The following is a 20,692-nucleotide window of genomic DNA, read 5'->3' as shown; positions in this document are numbered from 1 at the left end:
CTCGAAACCTGACTTTTTTTTTGTTTAGAGAAAGTGCAATTCGTATAGATTGCCTCGTACGATGATGTGTATTTTTTTTTTCATATATTATCACTAATGCCGACTAAAACCTCGCAGTTACAGATTTTTTGGAACATTATTACTTTCACGATAAAATATATAGTGCGAAAAAAAGTTTTTCTCATCTCATTTCCATAACAAACTTCGATCACAATGCGGGCTATCTCAGACTTGCTGTAAGAATCTGAAAAAATTTGGCGACTCTTTTTAAATGATTTAAAATTGATTTCAGTGATGGGGCGGTAAAAATTCGTCAACACCCTAAACAAGGACCACCCTAATGAATATACATATTACAGATATGATCTACGGTACTCTGACCTGTACTGATGTACTGCCTAAAAGAAAAGTGATGCACAGCACGATGCCTTGTAATTTCCTCCGCGAAATAGAGAACTGAGTTCCCTACGCGGGCATCAGAAGAATGTATGGTTTCTGGTTGCACCGTTCGTTGGGCGGTCGAATTGTTGGGGTCGTAAGGGTCGTCTCGTCTCAATGGTCCCGTACCGTGAGTCGCCTCATAAACTTTAGGCGCATCTACAATACAGCAAGCATATCCCTGCGAAGTCCGTTGAAGCTGTCGAGTTTCACAGCGGCTCCTCTGCACGTATGCGTGTGTGTGTTCATGTGGTCACACCAGCTCGTATCTACGGATACGGATAAACATGTCCATAGGCGTATAGTAATATATGTATGTATATATATACATAGGTATACGGTGAAGGTTGGTACGTACTAAGGTAGGACCTATTTTTTAGACGGTGTATTATGGCAGGGTCTGTTATTATAATAATCGCAGCGAGGCATTACCTCGTTGGAGGCGCGTTAAATTACTGGATGCATTCACTCATTCGTACCGTAGGTTTTTCCCCGGGCGGGGTGTTAAGCAGAAAATAACATGGAGGCGGTGACTGCAATTCGACGCCGAGTGTCGCGGCACAATACACCGACAAACTTTCAATCTGTCGTCAATTCAATACCTGCCGCGCCCTTACAAATCGACTAAATCTTTTTAACGGGGCACTGCCCCCTCCCTTCACCCCCTCAGCGGGGCACGCGAATACATCTAGTCCACAAATGTACGAAGTACATTTTTCGTGCGTGCGTTTCAACAATGCGCATGTCTGCGTACGTGTGTGTATTGTAACACGCGACAACGAAGAGGCTTTTCAGCTCTACTACAGCGTAAGGCGAGAACTTGAAACTGGATGCTTCGGGCTTCGCCGTTTAAGCTGGGTTTAAAATTGGTTTCGATTTTTCATCCCTGTGCAGCCATTGCCTACCGACAATCATGAACAAAGTGTCTTGTGAAAGCTCCTTCGATGAGGAAATCTTTGTTCTATGTAAAAAAATTTCCCCAACTTGATTGTTAGAAGCTCGTAAAGGTTGGATATGTTTAGCTGATCGTGAATATTTAATTATTAAAATTGATTTTTCTACCACTGCATTCGTTTGATAAGACCAGCAAAAAATGTACTTAGATATGATTTTTAACTCGTAGGTTTGAATTCTGCGCCATGGGGGGGGGGGGGGGGGGGCAGTTTTTAATCGCTCGTAAATGACTTGACGTAATATGTAACTTCATCACTAATACAAGTCAAGACGTAACTGTTGTTGGCTGCAATACGAATTGTAGCTCTGATTTGACTATGATAGTATCTTGTGGCTCCGCCTGTGTATACGATCTTGAAATGAGCCAGCATTGATCAATGACGATGTTTCAAGTTACGGGATATTTATGATTCCGAGTACCAACAGCTCCTGCAACCCGAGTAGAGCACAAAAATAATTAGCTTTTTTAAATCTGTCACGCTTATTGGAGTTGATCAAACTGGCGTTGAAATTCGATCCGCTACCGATCTGATCAGGAAATTCCTTCACACATGTACACAAAATATTTTGGCACGTGAATAAATCTCTTTTAAATGCGGTGTAGATGATGAATATAGATAGGCGTTAGCCACCGAGTTCACAGAGGACATCAAGCGTAAGATGGCTGTAGGTATTACACAGTCGCGGTTAGAGTATCTTCATAATGACACCCTTTGACAAGATCTTTTTTTATTAGCAAAGGCATAAGGAAAATAAAGTAGAAAAAAAAAAAAATAAAACGGAATGCAAGGGCGAAACGATCGATGATGACTGAAGTAAAACAGGAGAACACCTGTTGTTCACCCGACTTGAGATGTCATCAGCGGAGTGGTTGCAGCCCATTCATACACGTCACGTGGGACTTCGGTGATATACACCCACGTTTTTATATACCCAACAGTAAACATCCAACACATTAAATCCCTGATGCCGTTATTATACCGGCATCTGAAAAGCGAATTCACATGCGGTTGATCAATTTTATTGACTTTCGTTTCAGTGCGCATTTTTTTGGCCAAACCAAGCCTTCCACAGGATCTTGTATATTGTATGCTACATAATGATTTTGAACTTGTAGTCACATTATGGGTAGAAGTTATATTCTATCAAGATCGCATCTCCGCGGATGTTCGTATAAATGCCTTTTTGTATAAAGGGTTAGGGAATGGGGTTGGTTTTGAACCAAGTAATTCAGTTTGAATATTCGAAAAGAAAGAATACTTCAGCAAACTAATTATAAGTAGAATACTAGGAGAATGTGGAGAGATTGATAAACATTTGTTAAATGATGGACTTGAACGACAAAGAACAGCCCGAAAGACGCGGTGGGAAAAGAAAGTGTATTTTCGGTTTCCACAGTCACAGGGGACAACCTTTACGTGCTTAACCAGTCAAGTAAGGAATTTGAAATTTGTGACTAAAACTTCTAGCAGCTCAAAATGGGAGTGCAAAGTTGAGATGTTGGTTTACTCGGTGTCACGAATACCCAGATTTATACACGTAGAAAATATACGGTATGCCATACGTAATATAAAGTAGGGAAAAGAGCAGGCGATGGAGAGAAAAATATATGTGTATATATATATATATATGTACGAAAATAAAGCACTAACAATAATACGCACATTCGTCGAGAGTGAGCATCCAGGAAAAAGGCGGCGCAAAGATGTACTCCGCATACGGTGTGGGAGATGAACCGCGAAGACGAATGGAGTGGTGGAGTTCAGAGATCACACAGTTTACGTCGCGCACACGCGTGTATGTGTGTCAAAAGTGTGATATGCAGAGGCTGAGAAGACAAGAGCAATACTTAAATGGAAGGTTGAGAGATCAGAGGGTCGAGTGAGATGATTGAAGTGCATCGCGTGTCCCGACTGCATCGCATTGTCACCAAGAGTCGAGTCCCACGTGGCCTCGAGTTCATAGCGAGCAGTTCCATTCCGATCTAGATGTATGCAATTCACATGCATATAGCATACGTATCTCACTTCAGGGCTCAGGTACCAGCGTGGGTGGATCACGCCACAGACTCAGTATGTATAAGGGTAAAGATGGAGTGTATCATCCACGCTGAGCATCTTTGCTCGTATGAATATGCGGTAAGGAATAAAAAGCCTCCGTTATATGTAGCATTTACAATGTAATATAGATATATTAGATTTTTTTTTATTCGTTAATAGTAATTTTTGTATGCGATAGACAATGAACGTTTTTGTGAGTAAGTGATACCTACAGAGAGGGGATGGTGTTTTCTTTTTCATTCCTGCTCGTTCGTTCGTTCTTCCGTTCTTTCTTTCTCTCTCGCTTTTTCGGGACGGGGATAAGGAAAAGGATGCTTCATCGTAATATCTCTCCTTGCTATATTCAAGGTATTATTGCGTAGAGGGTTGCGGTGGCGGTGGTGGCGGATGAGGATTCGGCGGGGGCGGTGGCGGCGGTGGGGGTTGGGGGTGCACCTGGTGCGGCAGCAAAGCGTGCTGAACATGAGCAGGATGATGATGGTGGTGGTGATGGGCATAGAATATGGCCTGATTTTGGGGATGCGGCGGGTTGCAGGAAGCCGCCACAGAGTGGGAGAGGGATGGTTGTCCCGACGGATGTGCTGACGACGACGAAGAAGCCACGGACGAGCTTGCGGAGGCTTCGTGATAGAGAATTGGCACGCGGACGAGCCTCTGTGCAGCGTGCGCCATGTTTGCAGCCTCGAGCTCAGCGGCAAGCTGTCTTTTCCACTTGTTTCTTCGATTTTGGAACCATATTTTCACCTGCGTTTCAGTCAAACGTAGAGACGCTGCTAGGCTGGCTCTTTCCGAGGACGATAGGTAGCGTTTCATGTCAAAGGTACTTTCCAGCTGAAAAACTTGCGATCGGGAGAAAACGGTCCGTGTCTTTTTCTTCCTCTTCATACTCCCGGAATCCCTCCCGTCGACGCCGACCCCCATTTGACCGCTACCTGACGAGTGTAACGTGGAATTACCGTCACCGTCACCGTCGCCATCGCCGTCCCCGTCAACCGGATCGTCATGACCGTCGTCACCAGAGGATGGACTCCGTTCTCGAGCCATGGTCACTCCGTGGTCTTCCTCCTCATCGTCTGTCAACCAATAAATCCGAGATAATGAAATGCGGGAAAGTTCAATATGCGAGATCAGTAAATGTCTCTCAAGTTGGGACCCTACCATGTGTAAAGTGTCAAATCGGTATAAAATGGTATAAAACGATTCGAGCCAACAGTATGTAATCTCAAAGGCTTGCGCGTTGTTTTGGTTAAACAATATATTATTTTATATAATTTACTGGAATTGTCGACAGTTTCCTTTCATTATGTGCTACTAGTTATTTCAAATTAACTCGACGTGTAGTTGACAAAGTATCGAGGCATGGCGTTGTAAAGCCGTTGAGATTTAACGATCCTGTCTCTCGAGATCTCGTGGAAACTGTTGAATTGTACAAACATAAAATTAATTACTAGTCAGAGAAACATTTGAGTCTTCTAGAAAATCTTTATATTATTTGTTTTGGTTTTAGTTCAATTATCAGCTCCTGACGATTTATATGGGATTTTGAATGTACACCAAAGATAGAATACGCATATTGTCGATGTGATTTCTGTACGATTTACAACAGTTGCTGTTTATGTCGATGAAATCAAGATTGTAAATTTTCTCAAACTCTTCCGTTATTATGTTTGAAAACAAATTTGTGTGCGTAGGAAATGAATAATCACTTCGCAGTTTCATCATATTTCAAAATTGAAAATTCGAAGTAAACTGTGTATAAATTTAAGGAATGGGGTATCTTTTTGCGAGGTCTTGATGAAATCATTGACATATACACAGAAATTATTTTTTCAATCAGTGATCCCGTTGTACAAATGATGCGTAAGATTAAAATCGAATAAGAATTACGAACCATAAAATTAATCTAAAGGATGCGAACTTGAAAGGATGTATGTTAAGGTAGTTCACAATTCATGTTATCGAAAAATTAGCTCAAACACTACCGATATGTCAAAATTGTTTATATTACGGATATTTCAGTAGATCTTCAGAGAGCAAAGTAAAGAAACAAGATCTAACCAAAATTTAATCGTAAGAAGAAACTATCGGGTTGAGGTCTCTTTCGGGAAATGCAAAAAAACTTTGCAGAATAAAGAAATGAATACAAGCTTAAAAGTTCGAGACTACTCGGTCTGGGTACCCAGTTGCATAGTTAACAATAAGCGAGTCTCAGAATCGATACGTAACACGTTTCAGTGTACACGTCTAAAGTTTCACACACAGGCGCAGGTAAAACCGCGAGCGGCGTAACGGCCAATTGTGACGCAAGTATGCTCGATGTCGTAGTGCGGAGTCCGAGTCCCTTGAATAAAGTGGCATGGCCGATGAGAGCAAACAACAGGGCTCGGGGTAACTTGTTCTCAACTTAAGTAGACAACGGGGTACGGTATACACGCGGGTATATAGGTAAGCGATTGATAGCTAAGTCGATCGGCGCTGGCTTGTCACTGCGGAAGCCATGGAAGCCATAGCTTCGGGGAATGGTAGGGGTCATCCTCGAGTGCCCGGTTGGCTGATTGTCCCTTGCAGTTACTTTCGCCGTCAACTTTCAACATGCGACGACTACCGTTACTTTAATTTCCTTCTAAACCCAGAAGCGGTTTGTCAACTCGACTGCAAATATTTATTCACTAGCTTCCAACAGTCCTCAGGTTTGGGGCTCACGAAGTGCGATAAAAGCTCCGCGTGCAGCTCTGAAATATCGGAGGTCGTTCCTCAGCGAGGCGTGGTGATGTCGGGGTGCGATAAATCTAATCGAGACTGCGTATTTGGAGGGGCTCACCTCTCTGCAAAAAGGTTGCCGAAGGACTTTGCCGATGGGAATTTCCATCGTTCGATGAGTGGTGGTTGAGGGTTTGTAGCGTGTGGCTTGGTCTCCAGTGAAAAGGCCAACCCCCGCTGGCGGGTAGCATTCTTTGAATGTTTTCAGCATCCGCGGCTTCCTGGCCACTACTAGTCACGTTTGTTCCCGTCGTGGTTAAACGTGGGTGATGCTGATGCTGATGGAGGTGCTGGAGAGGCGACGGGAAGAAAATACTCCCGATTCCAACGGGGTAGCGGCCAGCTATCAACGAAGACATTATCCCCAGTCTGAAACGATAATGGTTTAATTATAGCAAGCCTTGATGCCAATTATTTCCACGATGCTTGTATTTCAGGCAACCAGCGCTGATCCAGCTGCTCACAACTTTTCTCTAATCGGAGCTGCGTATTCAAGTTTCGGTTCCGCGAGAGGGGTTTACTCAAGGAGGTAAGAGCACAATTGAAATATGGAAGTGTAATGTAGCACATCCTGATTTATTGTTTCTAACAGAGCGCGACGACGTCTGAGAAGACAGAAAATTCTATCCGATCCTTTAGACTGGTTTATACCCAGAGCAAAAGTACACAGGTATGGTAAATTTCGGATTATAGGTGTTAGAGATATTTACCACCCAGACAAAATACCTTACATATTGGATGAGAATCGTTGAGTGTATAGGGTCTTTGTTGGTGGCCTTAAATTACGTCAAGGTGTACTTGGAACGGCGTGTTTAGTTTCGACAGAACTACTTGAGTGTTGTTTCGATTATCAATGCATCATGATGTGAATTTTTTAATCCTAATCACAGATTTTTTGAATGCTTCCGAATTACTATTTGAAAACCTATCAACGAGCTGCTAATTGCTTTATGAAAGCCTTAAATTGGCAGCGTTTCGAGAATGGTGACGGTAACCGGATCAGAGCGGCTTTTCGAAGGAAGAAACTTGGTTATTAGAAAAGATGGAGAAGAACAGACAAAAAAGACACAACAATCAATGAGGAAACAAAAGGAGGGAAGAAACAAAACATAATACTTATTTTCCGAATATACTTTTTCAGCACATTCTGCAGCTTTGCAGTATTATCTTTTTTAAGGTACTAGCTATAACTAAGGTTGAATGGTAAAACTGAAATAAAATATTAAGCCACGCGATGCCCAAGTGTCATTACGAAAGGACTATCGGAAGTTTAGTCCAAGTTCTCAATCGGTTTACCATGTTAATTGCTCAACTAGACATTAAATTTTAAAACATGGATCACTGCAGTACGCATCCATCCTAAATGGCTGTAAAATGAATTCGTAATCACAACGATAAATTCATTCGTGTTTATTGAAAGTCAAGTTTTCTTATTTTGTAACATTTCGGGAGTCTATTGTGGTTGGCGTATGAAATATGCCTGGGTTTCTAGGACCCTCACGTCGGGTGACAAAAAATTCTGAAAGCGACATGCTTAGCTTCTGCACGTCTATGGGTTCCAATTTAGGTGTCAGCAGCTACGCAGGCGAGAGCTGTCTTGTCTTTTTCGCGTCTCATTCCGAATTCAGAGTTGCCAACCGTCTGTAGCGGCGGCCATTTTGGGCGGTAGACGGCGTCTAATTTCACGCCTGAGGAATCGCGGAGTTATAACGAAAGACATCAAAGAGCAAACGATGCGGGGTGATGATTTCGACCGTTTTGCACAGGTATGTACGTATATAAACTCGGAGTCTACACCGTACAATTTGGAAACTTTTGTACGCCGAGCACAGAAGGGTAAGTAATTAATTTAATCATGTCCATTAGGGTAGCCAGGTCGTTTGCCTTGCGCGTATTACATAAAGTTTCTTTAATCGTTCAAATGGCCGTTGCGTCCTCGTTTCGGCAGCTTCGCCATGCGAAAACTTGGTTCTTTGAAACTCGGATTCTGGAGTGCGAGTCTCAAGAGGGAAATTGGAGACACAGGTTTGGTCAGGCTCATAATACTCCCTCTCTCAACCTCTTAGCCGAGTTTCGAATTCGGAGGGCGGCTTATGCCGTTGGCGGGGAAAAAGCTCGGATTAATACTTCCGTTTTTGCAGACTCCATCCCCCGCGGGGACACTTCAAAGGATGCAGTTTGAAAATCGAGTCGTAAGGAATGTCGGCGTTTGTTAGGTATACGTAAATCCGAAGTATAATAGATGCTTTCCTCATACGACGATAATTGCAAAGTCCTAGCGATTGCGAGCTCTGTCTCCGTGCATGTAACATGTTACAGCCGCAAACACATCGATTGGCGTAGGTTCGCGGGTGCAGGTTTAATAACGCGTATTTTATCATTTGTAATTCTGAAATTCATTCGTGTAGGCTTCGCACAAAGGGTCTCGGGAGAGTTGGCACCCCTGCAGGCAATTACCTCTTTGCACATTAGCAAAGCTGGCCCTGATAGCTCCCAAGGTGGGCGGGCCATTCACGATCGATATAAGGTAGGTACCTGCACACATAGATACGTTACCACAACCGTCCTCATAGCTTGCCCAGTTGTTAACAAATATTACACTCTTTCAGCTTCTTCTCCAAAGCCATTATAGGTGGCCGTTATATTTGATTATTACCCTGCTATTTGGACAACTTGGAGAAAAGGTTGGTCATACGAAGGAAAATGTTTAGAATTCATAACATAACTAACAAGTCGATGCGAAACATTGGATTAGATATTTATTCTTCCTATTGCTTTTGGGTCTGTTTTTACGAAGTTGTGTATCATTTTCGTGGGTTTTGGGTGGAGGTGAAACGCCTGGAGCTCGTTTCTGCATTGTCTAATTTAGGGAGGCTGGAAGGATCTACTTCGCTGAAGGTTATACGCTATGCTAGTATAGAGAAACTAATATAAGTCACGTACAATGTCTGTTTCGTGATACATTACAAATATAATGAGATTTACTAATGTTTACATTAAGAACATTGTTCATCTTTTGCATCTTTTGACTCTATCAATTTTATTATTTTTCATCGAGTGACAACTATTTTCTCAACTCAATAAGCGATACCATTATGACGTTCTGTCAACGAATTCAAAATTCACCAATTTCGAATCAGTACGTTCTAATTTTTTTATGGTTTCAGTCTCGACAGTTGGTTCCAAATTCTTAACTGCACATGATCCAACTGTGCATAACATTATTAATTAGTAATGATTCAAATTGTTTTGTATTAGTTAAGATGTCAAGAAATGGTATATAGATTTGTTAAGATTCAAACGTTAACATTATCACAGGACAATTTAGAGCTCCGATTCTAGAATGGTATAAAAGGTCTTCCAGGAAAAAAATCCGGAATGAAACGGAAGAAAACAGTTCGATTTGGGTATTAAAAGGACAAAATTGTGCCACATTTATCAACGTTCTACACTTATATACATGATTTACCTATGATCAAGATCTTGGAAATGTCATTTTTTAGTCGAGTAAAAGTCTCAATTCACGACATTGATATTTAAGAAAGGCTTGATTCATTTCTGGATTTTATCTCACCGAGTTTCAATGTAGCTACAAGATTTGTTAATACTCTAACATTGAACGTGAATATGATTAATTGTCAATGTTTAAGTGTAAGATTAAAAACCGTTAGTTTCAATCACTAAATAAGCGCCTACAGAGTTATAGAAATTAAAGGTAGTCCCATGGTATTGATCGATATATATATATGTTGCTCCCAAATAAATGTTCAATTAATGTCTAAGAAATAAGAAAATTTCAATATGAAACAGGCGTCACGGTATTGAATATTGAAATATAAAAATAAAATGTGAGGTGCCTTTTATTTCTGTATACAGTCACTCTAATGTCTCCGCTTACACATATAAAGATATTTGCCGAAAGTGGCAGGCGGTCGATCTAAGGTGACAATTGCTCAGAATTACTAGCCTGGTAAGACGAAGATACTCAAACCAGGGCTTCCGAAGCCCTAAAACTTCCCCCGCCGACGATGCCACTCTACGTCCGCAGGTATACACAAGCGTATAGGTGTATATATAGGTGTATATATCTATTTATGTATATATACCATACGCGAGCAGCTCGATTTCTCACATAACGTCTGCACGCTCCCGGGATCGCGTTTGCGTTCGCTTCTTCAGCAGCGAGGACAAATACATAAGGAAATAAAAAAGAGACACAGGCGCGTAGAGGTATAAGGTCGAAAAGAAGAGGGATGGCGCCGCGACGGCGAAAGGGAGAGGGAGTAAGGGCACGACACAACAAACAAATTAACAGCTTTATCCCGCTCCAAGCAGTATATCTATACCTAGGTGAGATTACGTACGATACATCTTGAACAAGCGGCTGACGGCTAGCAGACGGCCGCAGATGCCCCGAGAAGATAAAAATGAAATCTGACGTTCACTGTTTGTAAGCATCGCTGCAACCCTCGTCCAGGTACAAACACCTATTATCTTTACCGCGCGCTGCAGTTGGTAACGTTCCTATGCCCTTTTTCAGCCCTAATTGTTTCCTTTACATCCCAAAGTTTCCGCCTTGCTTCCCATGCATCTATCCCCGCAGTCTAGATCCTGGTCCGCATAGACACGCCGGTAAATCTGTAATGGTCACTAAAATCTTTTGCGTTCTTTTTCGATCTCTTGGGTCTAAGTATACACACACAAAGCGATGTTCACTTAAGTTTTTTCTGTACCAAGGGTTTTTCGATATTCCGATTTTTTATGTCAAAGGTGGTTCCAGAAATTTGTTTTATCGCTAACTCTACCATACTAGCGATCCTCCTCAGATGTTCGTCTATTTGTAAGTATCCCACAGTGTGTACATTCAACTAGGAATACATATTTTCAGCGCTACTAAACTAGTCATTTTTGCGATACGCTTCATCACTGAACAAACCAATTCAATTGATCAAGTATGATCAAAATATTTTATCATTGATATTCTTTTTTTCATAAAATTATTTACTACAGCGTTATTTTATTCCTTTTATACGATTTTTTATAATACTTTCTATCAATATCGTATAAACTGGCTCTGAATGCCTCATATTTTTGAAATTTCGAATTTTTTGCTACAAGCATACGTTCAAAAAATAGGATATAGTAATTTTTGATGTCCAAATCAAAAAATTGTTTTGATGATTTGATGAACTTGAATCTATAAGCCCTGTAAACTTAATTTTTGTTAACCAGCCCTTTCCGAGATCATCGTCAGAGGTATTAGAAAATTATAATTTCGAATATATTTCGGCAAAAGAATCCGTTAAAAGAAACAGAATATGTCAATTTTTCATGTTCAGTATCCGAATTTAAAGTTTTGTAAATATCTGATTGTTTCATCGAACCGTGTCCGAGATCAGGCTAAGAGTTTGTTGGAACAAAGAGATGGACTGACTATTTTCTAAGAACCTGTTTCTTGGATACGAGAGGCTTACAAACGTCCGCATTCATTGTAATTAGAAAAATTCATTTTCGACCAGATTTCTCATAAGTCGCGGAGCTTTCAATACTTAAAAAAACTGCACACACTTTTTTCCCATGACAGTATGCGAAAAACGTCACCAGAATTTTTCGCACTAGTAAAAATACGGGTACGCTCGGGGTAAATCGTTATTGTGTCAAACATTTTAGAGCTTACAGAACTCGAAAACATTAACCGGCACGATCTGATTAACGGAGAGGAAATTTTTTGAAAGAAAATGTATTTGTGAGTAGGTATTATTTGGTCCTTTCTTGGCTGTCCTAAATCCAGACCTTCAGGCCTCAAGCTAAGATCTGAAAGTGGTCAGGTACTTAGCGGCAGGCCGCTTGTGCCAACGTAAAACGCGCTCTCTTGACACCCCCTCGAGCGATTGTCGTGAGATGTTATTATGCAGCACCTCGGCAAGTTCTTAATTTGCGACAAGTAGTCCCAGCCCAGTTTGAAAAAATTCAACGAGGCTGCCGATCGTTGCTAACAAGGATGATAAACCGGAGGATTTGAGAAGGTCCGGATATATATGCCTAACTTGTGTCTTAAAAGCCGAGATAATATAGACGGATCGCACAGCTTATCACGGCGGGGGTTTGATCAATAATAAATCAGATCGGGTACTTCCTTCCTGCAGGCAAAAGACGCACCCCGAAGTGCACGGAAGATATTCTCCGGGGATTCGCCGGCTTCTTACATCCCCGATATACGCGTTATGTGCCTCTATACTCTCTAGGCTACTCTACCGTCTGCATCTATTATGCAAGTACCACCAAATTGATTCCTCCTATTCGCCCCGCGTCCCTAGCCCCAGCGATGCCATGTATACCAACCGTTGAACGATACCTCCTTAGAGTTTCTCATCGCCATTAATGCATCTGCGGCTCTTCCTTAGAACCGCACGAGGCACATGTTTCTCCCGTGAATTGGGTTAAGTCGCTGTTCAACATGGGTAATAAACACCTTGCCGTTAGGTGCCAAAGCTTTATGAGTTTACGCAAATGTCTGTGAATAGTGACTGTGATTAGTATCTTTTTTATGCAATGTATATCGTTTGTTGCATTATATCTATAAATATTGGAAAAAATAATATCAAACATATAACTGTTTGATAGTTCATCTTTCTCTGCACGGTAACGCGATACGTACTCAAAAAACTTTCGACTAATGAGACGGCTTTTTTTTTATCATTTGAACGTGAAGTGATAAGAGTCGGACAAGACAGCTTGATCAAGAAACGCGTTTTATCAAAATCTTGCACAAGCTTTGTTTCATTTTTCCCAGGGTATAAATGTGTATTCAATCGCTTTTTCAAAGACCCGTGTACCTCGAAGTTTGAAGTGGAAAAAAATTTCTTAAAATTTGAGATGTTGAGCATTATTTATTCTTCTGAACATTTTTAGTTGAAATCGAGATGAACCTCATTCATTCGAATGAATCAAGAGGAAACAAATCAAATTATGTGTAACTTAAGATTTTTTTTTTTTATGAGTACTAGGGGCTTCGCCCCTGCGCGCTTCGCGCGCCAACCCCATCTCGGCGCTACGCGCCTCGGGCACTCGGCGCTGCGCGCCTCGTTGTTCGGCGCTTCGCGCCTCACTATTTCCTTACGCATTGTCTAGTAGACAGGCGAATTCCTTCATGTTGATTTAATGACAGGTCCTGCACTTGCTGTCCACTTCAATTCCTTCTGTGCTTACTTTTCTTTTTTTCATCAATCTAAGCTTCCATTCGTTGGTTGAAAATTGGTGTTCCTTCTCTATTGATATCTGTCTATCTCCTTGACTTGCTGAATTATTTTTGCTACCGCTCTGCCCGTTATTCTCCAAAATCACCTTCTTTATATTTTTTTTTCTCTGTATTTATGTTGCTGTTCACTCCGTAAAACACCTCTTTTTCTTGTGGTCAACATCTATCATGGTCGTCCTCTTGCCTGGTTATAGGAATATTTGTTTATTATTATTCTCTGCCTTATTTGGTTCTTCGCACTTGAAATTTTATTTTCCTTTTTCCTTTGTGATACTTCCGACCATCCACCATCTTCATCGCCTTGTCTGCTGGTTGAAACTCCTCCTTTCTGTTCGTTGTTTGAAAAGCCAGTATGATATTTTTTGTTCGCTTCCCTATATTTTCGCTGCTGTTCCCGTCGTCTAATTTTTCGCTCTTCTATGTACATCACATTGGTTGGTCGTCCTCTCGATTTATTTTCCGAATCAATCATCGCAATCGATTCTTCTAATTCTTCGACACCCTTCGTTGAATTATTTTTACTGCCGCTCTGCCGGTTATTCTCCAAAATCACCTTCTTTATATTATTTTTTTCTCTATATTTGCGTTGATGTTCATTCCGCAAAACACCTCTTTCTCTTGTGGTCAACATCGATCCTGGTCGTCCTCTTTCCTGGTTATACGAATATTTGGTGGATATTATTCTATGGCTTATTTGGTTCTTCGCACTTACAATTTTATTTTCCTCTTTCTTTTGTGATACTTCCGACCATCCACCATCTTCATCGCCTTGTCTGCTGCTTGAAACTCCTCCTTTCTCCATTTTCATCGTAAATCCTGGCTGTCCTTTTGACTGTTTGGTGATATATTTAGATTTACTATTATTTGATTGTTACTTTTCATACTTATTACTCACTATCTGAATTTTATTTTGGTTCTGCAAGACATCAAAGTGTCCACTCTCTCCGTCACCGGTGAAGAGTAGCGAGAATTGTGTTCCATTTTGTGATCCGATCCGGTGTGGATGAATTTGTTCTTCGCGATACTCGATTTAACATATCTTAAAAATTTCCGCAGCTGCATATATTGCATTTTTATTCATATGTGATTTGTAATCACCAGGTCACCTAATCACAGCACCGTTTGACTCATTACCTGTAATAAAACCCGCAAATGTAGACCAATTATCCATTATATTTGAAACGATACTCAGTCTCACCTCTGCGTGTCGATCTTGAGTGCCGTATACACAATACGCCAACGCGCGAAAAAGACAATTCCTGTCGGGAATCATCGTTATAATTTTCGTTTGCATGTTCATTTTTTGCGCGTCAGAAACAGATACCTATAGAGATATTTGTCAAAGACTGTCATAAACAGCCGATGACAGCTGTCAAAGGGTTTGCTAGATACTTTTTGTTTTGTTTTCGGTATCTCACCCCACCGCCAACTTCATGCGTATACTATTGTTATTATAATCTTTTTTTACTATTGTTATTATAATCTTTTTTTACTATTGTTATTATAATCTTTTTCTACGTTCATTTGTTTGAAACTTTTTTATTAGATAGAGAGATTTGAGTTTTAGTCTTTCCTGTTGCAAAGTGACACTTAAGAAGGGATGTTCATACAGAAGATGAGTGTCTTTTCGAAACAAGAATAGTGAATCAAGTTTCTGCACTACAGTACTGAAATACCGTGAGAAGCTATCAACTCTTTTACCAGCTGTTTCTTTAAAAAATGTCTGAATTGTTGAAAAATTAATTTGCCATGCACATTATATTTTCGGAGATTTGCAATATGCAGGATTTGTTTAGAAAGACACATTTTTTGTAAAATTTGTAAATGCATAATTGTGCAAATCCAACACATTATTAATCACTTACATACTTTCTGTATCACTGGAAAAATTAATTTCCTAATGTTTTTCGTGATGATTTAGACAACTTTATAAACTTGAATAACACAAGCAAATTGAATAAAGCGCTGGAAGGTGCTAAAAGCCACAGGAAAGTTTTCATTTAAGTTCCGTTTTTGATAAACCGTCATTTAGCGAAGGGACCGGAAAGTTAAAGAGGTTTTTCCCCATCAGCTCGTACGTTTCGAATGGAAAGCCCCATGTGTATACGTCACAGATGTGCCGAAGAGGGAGCGAGTCGTCGCGAATATTACTTTGACGATTTCAGCTTTCTATTCATCGCGCACCGCTAATTATGTATCTGCGAACACCGAGGAACAGATTGCAAGCGTATATGCAAGTAGGTACGTGTAGAGTATTCCGTCCTTTAGCTAGTTGTATAAGAGCGTATAATCCGCATCGTGCAGGATGCGAACGTAGCTAGAGGATTTGAAGCGACGTTGATGAAGTCTGGAAAAGACGAGCCAACAACAGCGGGAGAACAATTGTTTCACTTCGCTCTCGACACACGTTAAACTCAATATATATGTACAGCATGATGCGATGTAACGTTGGGAATATTGCGATAATTAGTAGCGCCTCGATTATAATGAGTTTCAAATTTCCCGCCACTCACAGTCCGCACGCATTCACGTTTCCCGTATGCGTTCCACATGTACGCGAATTAAACATTGTGGTTTGTGTAGGTATATAATCTGCAAATATTTCCGCTTATAGTGGGTTAGAGTGAAATATACACATCGTTGCCAACGATAGATTATCACAGATTTACAAGAGAGTGAATCAATTTGAACATATTTTCATTCCCAGTTTCAGTATCACTGCAGTATCACTACATAATCCATGTTCGTGAAAGGTTATCATTCGATTCGTATGTTTTATCTAGCAGTCGTGTGTACTGCAGCAATTCACATTTCACTTCTTATTCCAAAGGTTCGACAGAGTTTTATTACAATTAAGTATGGAAATTGTACTCACAGTTCCAAGTAATTATATAAAAGAGAAGTATATTTAATAAAATTTTAGCGTGTGCAGTTCGATGCCAGTCTGTGTGATTGACACGAGTAATTTGGATGCGGCAAATTTCATGAAGAATTTATACTATTGCATGGTAATACATTGATGAGGCTCTAAGAATAAAAAACTGTAGCTAATGTTTACGATTGTAGTAGAAAGAATGTAAAACAAGTGTAGTTATTATAAACCCATGTAATACGTGTTTGACAAATTTTACAGACGCGTTTGAAAGGATCGGTAAAGTTGATTCTTTTAATTTAAAATATCATTTCGTAAGCAAGCATGCCAATTTGCACCGCGCAGTCTGCTCAAGCACTCTACTTAAAATACAAAATAGTGAATAATAACTCTGTTCATATATGTATATAACGAACCTTACCACGAGACATCGTACACTCACTTTGCTCGGATTTTTTACACCAATAAGCTGTCCGCTAACAGCCTTGCACATGAGTCTGTCAAAGAGCGGGCGTGAAGTTTTCAGGTTCGTTCATGTCAGCAGTGAATACTTAATCGCGTTGATAATATGTATGGAAATGTAATATTGTCCGATGTCAGATGTCTCGCCCTCGAGGTGCGTACAGCGGGAGTGAGTTTGAGGCCTAATCAAATGGTAAACGCCTGGAAAACAAGCAATTGGAACCATTAGGGCTTTGCTTGGGGCTAGAGGGTGCAAATCTGATAAAATCATCTCGAACCCTCTCGACGCAGCGCTCTCTTCCGCGAACCCCTCTCACCCGAGTTTTGGTCTTCCCCTCTCTCCTAGTAGACCTATCTAATGCCACCCGATGTAAGTAATGCAATGCGAGGGAAGCCGGATTCGTTGTTATTAAATGAGACAGCCTAATAGACCCATTACCGTCCGCAGTATCTCCCCCTATTCGGATCCGAGTGTCGCGTTATACGTGTCATCCGCAAATACATACGGGTGCAGTACGCTTCTTGGTTATACCAACTATTATTCCAGGGTGGTACTCGATACCCCTCCACCTCATCGATCATGCGAAATCTCTAGGGCGGCTGGTTGGCTGGTGCTTTTATTTGTCACTCGTTTGGGCATTTGGCTAGTGCCAATACGGACCACTAGTACACACAGTGGAGTCGATGGAGGCTGTATCTAGGTTGTGGTTTCTTTTGTCGTCTATTGGAAAAACGAAGCTGCATTCAGCCCCGGGGTAAAGGAACGGTGTAAGAATAAAATCATTTTGTCCGGTACATCGCACCGGCTAGTCACCACTGGCTCCATGGCGCGAAATAGTTTGTTCGAAAACTGTTACGGCTCCGACGTTTATTGTATAGTTATTTCAGCTATTTCGGTTCCTTGGCACGAGATTTTTGTGCTGCAAATACCGAGCGGACGAATATTAATATGCTCACTCGATGAATCGAAGACACCGGTACAGTATTTGAACAGATATAATTTTATGTGATATTATATCGTGTTCAAGAACTCTTTAATTAGGGTGAAATATCTAAGAATTTAATTTCAAACAATTTTTTTGTTCAGTTCTTATTGCTTCATATTTATAATTAGCTTTTGGTCACTCAACTTGTAGGCCTCAGTGTAATTTTTTTCGTTCCTAATCTCATGTGCTCCTACCGTTGAAACCATGGTCTGATTTTGGATGCAGGAATTTTTTATGGTTGCTGCTAGTGGTACGTCCGAAACTGAAAATAGTGTAACTTGTTCGATTGATTGAATAAAACGATTAATGGGTATCAGCTTCTTGAAACGTCCGCTGTATTTACGTTCGATTGGCTCTTAATTTCTGTCTAAGCTACCATTCCAATAACTGCGATCATTTGATTCTTCAATTTAATCCAGATAAGGAATTGATTAGTTCTCCATTACATTATTAAGGCACCTTGTGCAAAACAAGCCATCAATTTTTAACAGTGTAGGATAACTTCAACTTTTCAACTAGAAATCAAATTTGAATGAATTGATATTTCACCGAATACGTTGTCGTTTGGTTTACATATATAGTCAATATTCGTTCTTCTCAAATCATATGATAATCCAGTTGTATCAACGGGAATGACGAAGACCGTGACATGATGAAATGTGGCTCAGTTTTCACCAATTAATATATTTTGCAGATCGTGCTCAACAGGGTGAAATACCGGCATCTTAGAATAACAAGCTGCTATGAATATAGGATTCAGAATCAGCGAATGGTACCCCACTGTTTTTAAGCCATATTTTAACGAGATTTGGAAGTTAATTTACATTTTTGTAATGGAATATGTAAGTACAGGTAACTAAACAGAAGTTCAAAGTATAAAGTTATTTACTAAATCGTATCTTGTCGGGTCAAAAGTTTTTGGACAGCATTTTCGAACAAGAAACTCCTTGATTCTTTATGTTTAAGAAATTCTGAACGATTGTCTGGAGCCAATGGCTGTTATTACTACTTGATTGCTATCAGAACGAAGGGAACAAATGAGACGAACCTACCTAGAGAGCATTGCAAGATCCGTCGTTGCATGGCCCATCAAAGGGTTGCCTTCGGCAGACCCAAAACTCGAACTGTTCCCGTTGACGCCATGAGCCGAGCTGCCGGTGGTGAGACTTCCAAGCCTTGGCAGACCAAGAAGATGCGACGATTCGCTGGGCGAGGCCGAGGCAGTTTGTGGCAAAGTCTGCGGTGGTGTGCTAGCCTGGAGGACCTGACGAGGCGGCTGATCTTTCGGGGTAGGAGACGAGGCCGCGACGGCTATCGGAGACTCGGACCGTCCAAGGATGCTGGATATGCTGAACGAGGTGTATTGCGGGGTACAAGCAGGTCTCAGGGGAGCTTTGCCGCCGTTAATTGTACAAGAATTGCTTATGCTACAATTATTTTTGTCCTGAATGAGGAGTTCGGCCGGTGCCGAGCTACTCCGTGAACCCTCAAGCTCCAAGTCCTCCTCGGACACAACCGACACCTCGATTTCCGTCTCACCAGACATTTTATCACTCGTTTAGCAGCCGAATTATGTGGTAGTAACACACGGAGACACCAACTCTATTGTACTAAAAAATTGTTATACCGTTTCCTCATCAAACGCGGCGGCATTTTTACCTCTCGAATAGATTACGTCGGTTGACGAGTCGCAGACATTTGATTCGAACACATTGCACAGTAACTCACAACTAGAGATGTTTTTGAATCAATCAAAGTTCCAGAATCATCTGGACGGCCGATTGTCACGCGTTTCTTGATGTCACTCAACACGAGAACTTTGCGATTTGATCGTCACTTGTTTACACATAGAAAGGGATTAGCATCACTTCTGAAGAAAATACCATCACCGCACTCGTAGATCGGCAGATTTGATTTAGTGCTGATTCACCGTTTCCTGGGCCTCTTCGCACTATGATTCAACAACGTGCAACGCATATGGACAAGGGGTCGAGTCATGTAGTCCTGTACTACAGCTTCGTAAGCGATCAGGTTTCGGGGGTGCAAACCGTACCTGCGGTCAAAAGCGATCGAAGTGCTTCCTTCTCAGATTATCACCGACCGACCCCAAGAATCCGTGGTCCGGAATATTCAACTCGCGATGAACAGCGCGCTCTCAGAGCCTGCCTCCTCACGGGTTCGGAATCGCTTTAAGTGACCGACGATAGATACTGTTTGCGACTACCGGCGGAACTCGAGTATAACACATCGTGGTGAAAATCACGCACAAACACAAACCCCTCAACGCAGTAGTGTCCTGGTCGTGTTGTCGTCGTCTCGTGCTTCAGCGTCCCTCGTCGGGTGCTCATCCACGGGGATGCTAAGCTCAGGTCGAGCGAGGAGGATGCCGGGGGCGTGGCCATCCTTAGGGGATGGATTCGCCTCACCGCGATTCGACGCAAGGGCGATCGATGCTCCGCGTCTCGGCACCGGTTCGGGGGTAGGTTTCCGAGTCCGCCAATCACTGAAGGGAGGTTTCCTCCACGGCGCGGAGCCTCTCGTCGACTACGTGCAACGGTGTGCCGTGTGTTACTTATCCATTATAACACTCCAAGATCTTGATTCAAGCCTGTAGCGCGGCAGGCTTTTAACCAATTAGCCTTTATAGCCGCTGCCTGCGCCCCTGCCGCCCCTCTCGCTCACCCAAAGTCCCGTAGTATATATCCACCCGCACCCAACCAACCATCCACCTAATCTACCTTGGGTATTTGGCTATACCGTCGCCCGGCGCTCTGCAGGCTGCCTGTGTGTCCATGCACACCGCCACACGAGCCTCGTCTCCTGGTGTCGACCTAATACCTACCCAGTCTTGGGCGACGAACGCGTTACCAGATGATATTGAGACCCTCTCTCTCACTCTCTT

The 20,692-nt window shown here is 41.7% G+C and overlaps 1 protein-coding gene across 1 annotated transcript; it reads right to left on the bottom strand.

The window, feature by feature from the left end:
- Nucleotides 1–315: 315 nt before the first annotated feature.
- LOC107222691 (homeobox protein Hmx) lies at nucleotides 316–20,113 on the bottom strand. Its single transcript, XM_015662156.2, has 4 exons — nucleotides 18,843–20,113; nucleotides 6,274–6,581; nucleotides 3,057–4,525; nucleotides 316–707 (listed from the first exon to the last, which is right to left on the bottom strand). Exons 1-3 carry the CDS (start codon nucleotides 19,334–19,336, stop codon nucleotides 3,804–3,806), a joined length of 1,524 nt encoding a protein of 507 aa, XP_015517642.1. The 5' UTR covers nucleotides 19,337–20,113; the 3' UTR covers nucleotides 316–707; nucleotides 3,057–3,803.
- Between the last annotated feature and the right edge of the window lie 579 nt (nucleotides 20,114–20,692).

The sequence above is a fragment of the Neodiprion lecontei genome, chromosome 1 (assembly GCF_021901455.1).
Source record: "Neodiprion lecontei isolate iyNeoLeco1 chromosome 1, iyNeoLeco1.1, whole genome shotgun sequence".
Classification (NCBI taxonomy): Eukaryota; Metazoa; Arthropoda; class Insecta; order Hymenoptera; family Diprionidae; genus Neodiprion; species Neodiprion lecontei.
Note: the sequence above shows the minus strand (reverse complement) of the source record. Positions and strands in the feature narration are given on the sequence as shown.